Here is a 10,856-nt window from a genome sequence, read left to right as displayed (position 1 = left end):
CCGCCAACGCTCAACTCTCACAGTTATTTAGAGTTCCTTCAGGAACGGCTTCCAACTCTTTTGGAAGATGTACCCTTAAACCTGCGGCGAAGACTATGGCTGCAAAATGACGGGTGCCCTGCTCACTACGGGCGTGAAGTAAGAGCTCATTTAGACGAAACTTATCCTCGCCGATGGATTGGACGATACGGGCCAATCACGTGGCCCGTTCGATCGCCAGACCTGAATCCATTAGATTTTTCTACTGGGGCTGTCTTAAGGACAAAATTTCTTCAAAACCAATTCAAAACGAAAAGCATTTGCGGGAACAAATAAATGGAGCTGCTGCTGAGATAGCCCAGTTGAGTTTAGGATCTCTAAAAGCGTCTTTTCTTAAAAGATGCCGAGCTTGTATTAGAGTAGAAGGTCGCTAATTTGAGCATATTTTATCAATAAATGAATAACTTTTTCTTCAAACAACTCATGTATATTTTATTTCACGTGAACCCATCCTTCACAAAAATGTTGATAGATATAGCCCTTGTTATAGACTCTAGTCCGAACTCCGGTAAGTAACATAAAATAATGTCAGGAGCAGGTAATAATGTACCTTTGTGCTATTTAGCATGTCATTGGTCGGTAACAAGAGCAACTCAAATTTATATCTATTAAATACATTATAGCGTGTCCTTTGCGCACAAAAACGGAACTATTTCTATTCGAAATTGTAGGAGTGGCACCTTTCTGAAATCTTTATTAAATGAGTAATTTTTTATGTAATGTAAAGTTACAGCTTAGTACATTTTTTTCACCAGAGATAGTCAAAGTTGGGGAAGAAAATATCAAAAATTAAAAATCCCAAAATAGTCCTAATTTTATGGCGGTTCCTTAATATATTTTAACTACATTGCATTTGAGTATGGAGAAACAACTATCTGGAAGTATTTTACATAAAAAAATTTACTAAGTATAGCCTGGTTTGTAGATGCAGTTAAAGAAAATACATGAAAAGGCGCGATTTTTTTTTTTAATTCAAAAAATGTAAATATTTCAAAAACGGTGACACTTTTGCCTGAAAATCAAAAAATTTTTATCAGGGAGCTCACCCCATTAAGGGCCGGTTGTTTAATGTCTGGTTATCACTACTAGCCGGTTAAACATCATTAACGAAGTTTTCGACAGCATGCATATAATATGTGATCGATAAAGCAGTCGGTATGTTTAACCGGAGTTTCTACCTCCGATTAGTGTTAATCAGACATTGAGCAACCGGCCCTAAGAATAACATGTACACAGGGTTTTCTTAAATTCTATCCTGTTGGCAAAAATGTTCACATTGTATACTTTGCATAAAGCATTGAAATCACTCACTACCCTTTTAATTGGTTCACTTAGGGCCGTTTTCTAATGTAAGCAGTAAAGTTGCCTTTACTAACAGGGCAGATAAATTGTTCCTCACTTTAAAGTGTTTTCGTTGTCTTATCTTACCTGTAAAAATAAATTTGTTATTCCGTAGAGTGAAACTTCACTACATTTCCGAGAGTGAAACTTCACTACATTCGTCATAAAATTTCAAAGGTTGGCAATGCAACATAAGCAAATATAGAGCAAGAGCAACTGTTAGCAAAACCTAAAACCTTGGTTGAAATATCTATAATATCTGACTCATGAACCAAAACCGAACCAAAATTTAAAGTTGGGTACAAATTTTGAAGGGTTACATCGGGTGAGCAACAATTTATCAATTAGAGAAATTAATGCGCTGAGGAGAAAACGAAAACTCGTATATCAAGTTGGCTGCCACTTCGCACGTTTTCGTGCGACACCCAGATGTTACCCTGAGGCCACGTCGCACATTTTCGTGCGACATCTAAATGTTACCCTGAGGCCACGTCGCACATTTTCGTACATTTTAATATGGAATTTTACATGGAATTTGGATTCTCTGGCCTGTGGTAAACATTTTGGTTAATTTCCCATGGCCGCTGTGTATTTTTAATGGTAAATGTGCGACACAAAAAAACCGTTATAACTGCAAAATTAGGGACCAAAATAAAGTCGCGAGTAGTCAAAACTTATTTTTAGGCAAAGAACAAAAATAAGTTTTTGGCCTCAGGTGACCAAAATTGTTAAATGGCATTGCTACTGAACGATCAAAATTCTAAAAAGGCTTTGGCAGCCAACGTGATATCGAGACGATAAAGTGGCCGGTAATCTAAAGGTTAGATGAGAAAATGGCCCTTAGAGCATAATTCGACTTACATAGTTCAATCGAAAACATCTCATGTTGACGTAGCATTTTCATGAGAGCATGGAATTTAATGAGATGTAATAGAGTGGGCCAGTCAATTTCTCCACTCAAAATATGATGTAAAAACATCAGACGCGAGATAGTCCGTCTACTACGAAGAGTATGCAAGCTAATCAATTTGCAGCGAGATATACATATATGGTGGAGTAGGGTACATTTTTGTACACGTTTAATCCTGTTATGGTGAAGATCCTTAACTTCGGTACTCGAGTTAAGGACAACATTTGAAATAGGGTAAGACGAAAGTAACGGGGAACGAGACTTGCAATAAGTTAAAGAGCAACATTTACTTATATTTATTGTTAATTTATTATTTACGATAACCCCGCTCACAGATATTATTGAGCTCAGCTTGAAGGAAACCAATACCTGAAGCATTTTCATTTTTTTTTAACAGGTAATCACAATGTTTAAAACAAGCGCTGGAATCATTCATGAAGAGAACATAGGGCCAAAGATAATTCCTTGCGTAACTCCCGAGGTCGCAGTATAAGGGAGTGAGCTAATCCCATCAACTACAACTTTATTTACTCTATTGGAAAGATAAGATTTTATCCAGGNAGAACATAGGGCCAAAGATAATTCCTTGCGTAACTCCCGAGGTCGCAGTAGAAGGGAGTGAGCTAATCCCATCAACTACAACTTTATTTACTCTATTGGAAAGATAAGATTTTATCCAGTACAGAAAACTTGAGTGCATACCAAAAGTTTTAACTTCTGCAGGAGTAAATTATGTGACACACGATCAAAAGCTTTAGATTAATCAGTGTAGATGGTATCAGCTTGGTAGCCACCCAAAAACGCTGATATAAAATAGTATGAAAAAACGGTTAGGTTAGTTACGGTAGAGAGCCCTGGCACAAACTCGTGTTGAGAAGGGGATAATGATTGTTTAATGGCAAACGAAAGTTTTCTACTAACAACCTTTTAAAATAATTTCGCAATATTAGGAAGCTTAGAAATAGGACGATAATTCGAAATGTCACTTTTGGTACCTGCTTTAAAAATAGGAGACACAGAGGTGATTTTACATTCATCCAAAAAATTACCTAACATTTGCGATAAATTAAATAAGAGATACAATAGCTAGAACTGATTATTTCTACCCAACACCACTCTGTGACTGCGAAAATCTACAAATCTGTATAAATGTACAAATCGTGTGAGCCCTGCTTAAGACGAAATGCCGAACAAATGAATTTAGCTTTCTATTTTGCAAACAAAAGATGGTATTTTATATGTTTTCATAACTTCAACGTAAACTTAGCGACAGATGAATTGGAACCACTGATTATATTCCTAGAAGAAGCACTAGATGTTGTCCGCATTGATCACTGCTGCAAAGCAAGAGACTGCTCTTTCCTTGGCTGCATCCGCAGTTTCCGATGATTTTTGAGTGATCTCTTTAGCGTCGTTGTTTCTTACTTTTCTTTTTGGGCTGCATGCAGTAATTGTCACATAGGCACGCATTTCTCTTACTTGCGCTTTGGACTGAGTGCAGTCCTCTTGCAAGGGAGCCCCCTGGCCTCTCATCTCTCTCTTAACTATCGTTCGTATTTTTTTTTAACAATAATTTATTCGCTCAATAATATTAACATACCTACACATGTGTTTCAATAGACATTGTTACACGATTGAGAGATATAGAGATTGCGCCCATCGCGGTGCAATTGTTGATTGTGAGCATACGAAAAAACCAAATAACAATTATAATATTTTTGCGTGGTTTTAAACAATTATTGAGACATTACAGAGCAAAATGAAGTGTGCAGTGACAAAGTGTAATAGTCAAAACAAAAGTAAAGCGCACGATATAAGTTTTTTTTCGTTTCATACGGACGCAAACTTCGCGAAAAAGTGGGAGCAGTTCTGCCGGTGAGGAGATGCATTAAACACCAAATCGAGCTATGTGCTAGGTGTCTGAGCTATGAGCTTCTACATGGAACTATGGTGGCCTTTTCTTGGTGAATTCTTGTAGGTATATTTCCTTGGTGAATGTAGACAGTTTCAGGTTAAGTTTGCTGACAATGACATACATTAAAAGCAGTTCCTACAGTTAATACATACATACATAAACTTCTACATGGAACTATGGTGGCCTTTTCTTGGTGAATTCTTGTAGGTATATTTCCTTGGTGAATGTAGACAGTTTCAGGTTAAGTTTGCTGACAATGACATACATTAAAAGCAGTTCCTACAGTTAATACATACATACATAAACTTCAGTACCTACTTATTTTTGTTAGTACCTGATTCCTTTTAGTGCTGGTATGAGGCAGTGCATCAGTGGATAAAGTTACCAGTCGCTAATTTATGCGGCATCTTACCGCGCTGTTACGTACCTCATACAAGACAGTGCCCAAATTATATTATATTTAAAAGTTCAGCTTAAATTATGTATTACTTACATAGAATATTTGTTTCCAAAGAAACCAAACTCATACATGGTCTCGGATATGGTACTAAAGTCGTCAAATCAAAGTTGTGCAGTCAACAGCTGTGGAGTTTGTAGTGGCTGTCTACCATCCACAAATATAAATATACAGTCTGCATAACTTTTTACAATGTAACTTTTGTGGCGAGTCCACATGATGAAATTGCAAACATTTTTAATGCATGTGCTAAACGTCGTACTTACATAAAGGGCTACATGTCCAAAATTTTTGCTACATGTTCCTAATTAATTAATTTTTGTATATTTATTGATTCCTGCAAAACTGGACCATTTAATATTAATATTAACGCATTTTTCTGCATTGTTTACATATGTTTCCATGCGTTTTGGTATTGCTCTCTCGCTATTGCACCAAGATGATATCACGCAAAAATTACGCTCAGAAATCCTCTGTTTATTGTTTATTTATTGTTCAAATACAGACTTCCTGAAGAAGGCGCGAAAAAGCGCTGAAACGATTAGGAGGGAAAAAGGGAAAGCTTATTTTCGCTTTTTATTTCAACGGCCGAAGTAGCTCCAACCCAATAAACAATTTTTACAGGAATTTGGCCCAAATCAATAAATTCAATAATTTATTTATTTTGATACGCACAATGTGTTATTGTTTATTTAGGTATTTTTCGCGATCATTCGCGACGGCACAAAACTCGAATAATAGTTTAGTGTGCCTTTTGATGGTTACATGTTTTTAATTAAACGATAAATACGATCTTTTTATTGAGCGTATAAAGAACACGTCCGTACTCAACTGCAACTTCTAAAAAAATTATTTAATGGAATGACTTTATAGTAATCCCTCCCAACCTTAGGGATGAAGACGATGTCTACTAGTCTCCAGGATTGTAGTATATAAGCAAGTGCTAACAACGCAGACATCCATTCATAAGAAACTATTGTGGATAGTATAGGTTTTAAAGCAGCAAAATGTAAATAATATACTCGTAAATTGAAGAGTTCCTTAAATTTTCTCTGAACAAAGAAAAAATAATATTCTGCGTTTAAATAAATTTAGTTTTTAACAATCTAGACGATTTACCATTGAATGAACTTAGAAAATATTTAATGATTTTAGTACATATATATGTATTAAAGCACAAGTTGTTATCGTTGCTTTACGCTGTATTAAATGCAAAATTTCAGATGGTGCTTTGAAGTCTTCCTTTGAGTGCACATATGAATGGCAAAAACATATTTTGAGACTTTATTTATTTTATATGTAGATATTGTACGAATGTTTTAATATATGAGTTGGGATTATTATTATTTTTTCTTAATTTATTTTTTAAAAGGTGCGCGATGGATATCGCCTTGAGAAGCCTGAACATTGCCGACGTGAGCTCTACAATATAATGTACTACTGCTGGGAAAGTGAAGCTAATGAGCGTCCAACTTTTGTGGATTTGGTGCAAATGCTAGACAAACTACTACAGACCGAAATGGATTACATTGAATTAGAACGATTTCCTGATCACAATTACTATAATATTCTTAATTTAAGCGGCGAAAAGCTATAAAATTCTGTACTTGATTATTTTATTTTATTTTTTTTTAATAATGTTGATTTTACATATCATATACCATGTAGCTACCCCGGCTCGCCTTGCTACATCCTATTTTATGTATATTGTAATTCTAGCTAAATGTATGAATTATTTAATGAGTAACGGAAGCTGATTGCAATCTTTGTGAATAAATGGTATTTTTAGTTTATGTATGTATACATATGAAGCGTAATAGTATAAATCTGTTTGTTCTCGTGAACATGCAATGCATAGAATTGCATGCAAAAAACATGGGAGCCATCGCTTATTGTAGAACGGAGTATGGTCCACAGACCTGTTAAGATGTAACGCGTTCACTCATACACCGCAACGACATTTATTTACCTTACGACTCAAACTCAATAATACTTAGGGCCGTTTTCCACATTTCCGAGAGTGAAACTTCACCACATTCGTCATAAAATTACAAAGGCTGGCAATGCAACATAAACAAATATAGAGCTAGAGCAACTGTTAGCAAAACCCAAAACCTTGGTTGAAATATCTAATATATCTGACTCATGAACCAAAACCAAACCAAAATTTAAACTTGGGTACAAATTTTTAAAGGTTCCATCGGGTGAGCAACAATTTATCGAATAGAGAAATTAATGCGCTGATGAGAAAACGAAAACCCATATATCGAGACGATAAAGTGGCCGGTAATCTAAAGGTTAGATGAGAAAACGGCCCTTAGTAAAGAAATCTACCGCCGCACAGTTGGAAATTTTATAAGTGGTTCTGAAGTGAGACAGTCAATTTTACACACGAAAAAATCAATATATTCACAAAAGTGGGGGCCAAATATAGTAAAACTGTGTTTTTAGTTTTTCTCTCTGACGTCAGTATTTTTTTAAAAGGACATTGCAATTTCTAGAATATGATTGAATAAAAAAGTTATTCAAAAGAAGCAGGGCACTGTAGAATAACAATATGGGTATCAATTAAAAGGAAAAATTCTGTAGAATGGGAAAAAAATTAATTTTGGGTGCATCAGGACGAATAAGTATTGAAAATGTCCTTTCAAAACTTTATCCTTGAATATACTTGGAAATTTCCAATATTTGTTTCTCTGAGCCCTGCTTAAGAGGAAATTCCGAACAAATGAATTTAGCTTTCTATTTTGCAAACAAAAGATGGTATTTTATATGTTTTCATAACTTCAACGTAAACTTAGCGACATGCATCAGAACCACAGATTATATTCCTAGAAGAAACTCTAGGTTTAGGAATATTTATTTATATATTTCAGTCCCTGAAACAATATTTCTTACGACTATTCAATGATTAATTAAGTAAATAAAGGTAATACTTAATACAGAAGAGAATATTATTAAAACGTGGTGTGCAGAAGATTTAAATAAAATAATGTAAACGAAAATATTTTTTAAAAACATGCTTTTATTTAACGTTTACAATGAAAGGGATAAAATGAAGGAGTGTAACAAAAAGTTTTTTCCAAAAAAAAATTTTTGAAAACTGCACTTTTAGCTACTCTATAATGCGTAAACTAAAGCCAAACAGCTTATTCTATCGCAATTTGCGTTCGATAGCCTGTACACCTATCGCAATCTAAAAACTACCTTTAATAAAGAAAGAGTTTTAAAATATTTTGATCCAATATGATATAATATTTTATTTTGTAAGCAGCGGTTGCTAAACTAAGTGATTTTCGTTATTTATTTCACGAATATATACAGGGTGTCCCAGAAGTAACGTGCCAAACTTTAGGGCAAGGTAGATGGGGGGGTGAGCTCACTGATAAACAAAAAATTTTCAGGTAAAAGTGTCACCGTTTTTGAAATATTTACATTTTTTCGAATTTAAAATAATCGTGCCTTTTCATGTGTTTTCTTTAACTGCAACTACAAACCGGACAATACTTAGTAAATTTTTTATGTAAAATACTTCCAGATAGTTGCCTCTCCATACTCAAATGCAATGTAGTTAAAATAAATTAAGGAACCATCATAAAATTAGGACTATTTCTGGATTTTTAACTTTTTGATATTTTCTTCCCCAACTTTGACTATCTCGGGTGAAAAAAAAATGTACTGAGCTATAACTTTACATTACATAAAAAAATTGCTCATTTAATAAAGATTTCAGAAAGGTGCCACACTTACTGTTTTGAATAGAAAAAAAAAAGTTATAGCCGCTTTTGTGGGTAAAGGACTGAGACACGCTAGAATGTATTTAATAGATTTAAATTGAATTTGCTCTTGTTACCGTCAAATGACATGCTAAATAGTACAAAGGTACATTATTACCTGCTCCTGACATTATTTTGTGTTACTTACCGGAATTCGGACTAGAGTCTATAACAAGGGCTATATCTATCAATATTTTTTGTGAAGCATGGATTCACGTGAAATAAAATATACATGAGTCGTTTGAAGAGAAATTTATTCATTTATTGATAAAATATGCTCAAATTGGCGACCTTCTACTCTAATACAAGCTCGGCACCTTTTAAGAAAAGACGCTTTTAGAGATCTTAAACTCAATTGGGCTATCTCAGCAGCAGCTCCATTTATTTGTTCCCGCAAATGCTCTTCGTTTTGAATTGTTTTTGAATAAATTTTGTCCTTAAGATAGCCCCAGTAGAAAAAATCTAATGGATTCAGGTCTGGCGATCTAGCGGGCCACGTGATTGGCCCGTATCGTCCAATCCATCGGCGAGGATAAGTTTCGTCTAAATGAGCTCTTACTTCACGCCCGTAGTGAGCAGGGAACCCGTCATTTTGCAGCCATAGTCTTCGCCGCAGGTTTAAGGGTACATCTTCCAAAAGAGTTGGAAGCCGTTCCTGAAGGAACTCTAAATAACTGTGAGAGTTGAGCGTTGGCGGCAGTTCCACAGGTCCCAATATCTGACAATTAAAAATACCGCACCATAAATTTATTTTGTACCGGTACTGCGAACGATCTTCTCTCATTTCGTGAGGATTGTCTATCTGCCAACTGTGAAGGTTATGTAAATTAAAATAACCATCACGTTTGCATGATGATTCATCGCTCCAAATTATTTTATTAAAAAAGTTGGGGTCTGATTCATGCATTCGCAACATTTCACGGCAAAATCTAACCCTCGACAGGTAATCTCTTTCCTGTAGAGCCTGAACACGTTGAATGTGGTAGGGATGAAATCGATGGTCTTTTAAAGCTTTGTGAACTGTAGTTTTTGGTATTCCCGTCCGTCTTTCCATCATTCTCACTGAAGTCGATGGACCTAGTTCCACTTCCTCTAACACAGCTTCAACATCTACCGTTGCAGGACGTCCTGTTTCGCCGCCACGCCTTCCAGGTATGCGACCTTAAAAAAGTGAAAAATGATAGTTAACAAGCAAGCAAACAAGAAAGGTGTAAAAATCACTTACCTTCATATATTTCTCTATGGGTCCGGGCGAATACTTCACGACCCGGATGCCGACGATTGGGGTATCGCTCTGCATAGATTCTTTGAGCAGCTCTGGCATTACAGCAAGCTTCACCGTAAATTAGGTGAATATCCGCATATTCATGCGACGTATACTGCGTGTTCTCTGTCATAGTATTAATAACACAATGTTCGAAGGGTCCAATTTCACAAAATCCACTTTCACTAATTCCGGTAAGTAACATAAAATAATGTCAAGAGCAAGTAATTATGTACCTTTGTACTATTTAGCATGTCATTTGACGGTAACAAGAGCAAATTCAATTTAAATCTATTAAATACATTCTAGCGTGTCTCAGTCCTTTACCCACAAAAGCGGCTATAACTTTTTTTTTTTTTTTCAAAACAGTAAGTGTGGCACCTTTCTGAAATCTTTATTAAATGAGCAATTTTTTTATGTAATGTAAAGTTATAGCTCAGTACATTTTTTTTTCACCCGAGATAGTCAAAGTTGGGGAAGAAAATATCAAAAAGTTAAAAATCCAGAAATAGTCCTAATTTTATGATGGTTCCTTAATATATTTTAACTACATTGCATTTGAGTATGGAGAGGCAACTATCTGGAAGTATTTTACATAAAAAATTTACTAAGTATTGCCCGGTTTGTAGTTGCAGTTAAAGAAAACACATGAAAAGGCACGATTTTTTTTAAATTCGAAAAAATGTAAATATTTCAAAAACGGTGACACTTTTACCTGAACATTTTTTGTTTATCAGTGAGCTCACCCCCCCACCTACCTTGCCCTAAAGTTTGGCACGTTACTTCTGGGACACCCTGTATACATACATACATAATTAAGATTCACTATCAAAATTATTTTAATTTAATAACTTATATTATATTGAGTATACCACACCCGATTAATTATAAAACACTTTTACTAGGAACATTCATACATACAATAGGCTTATTAACCGGCTTCCAAAAAAGGAGGAGGTTATCAGTTCGTCGGAATATTTTTATTAATTTTTTTTTATGTTTGTCACCGCATAACTTTGGACCACGTGAACCGATTTCCATAATTCTTTATGCATCGGAAAGTTAGTGTCTCAGGGGTGGTTCCCTCTGATCTGGTTTAGATCCGATATATGTATATACAGGGTGTCCCAGAAGTAACGTGCCAAACTTTAGGG

General features: G+C 35.2%; 1 protein-coding gene across 1 annotated transcript in view; it reads left to right on the top strand.

Annotated features, from left to right (window-relative positions):
* Positions 1–6,465, top strand: part of LOC108360409 (tyrosine kinase receptor Cad96Ca-like) — a 180,416-nt gene extending 173,951 nt beyond the window's left edge. The window contains exon 4 of the mRNA XM_017612670.1: positions 6,035–6,465. Coding sequence (XP_017468159.1) covers positions 6,035–6,259 — 225 coding nt within the window. The 3' untranslated portion in view covers positions 6,260–6,465. The remainder of the gene's footprint in view (positions 1–6,034) is intronic.
* Positions 6,466–10,856: the final 4,391 nt, after the last annotated feature.

Source organism: Rhagoletis zephyria, unplaced genomic scaffold (genome assembly GCF_001687245.7).
Source record: "Rhagoletis zephyria isolate East Lansing unplaced genomic scaffold, Rhagoletis_zephyria_1.1 Rzeph_scaffold_00566, whole genome shotgun sequence".
In the NCBI taxonomy this organism is placed as follows: Eukaryota; Metazoa; Arthropoda; class Insecta; order Diptera; family Tephritidae; genus Rhagoletis; species Rhagoletis zephyria.
Note: the sequence above shows the minus strand (reverse complement) of the source record. Positions and strands in the feature narration are given on the sequence as shown.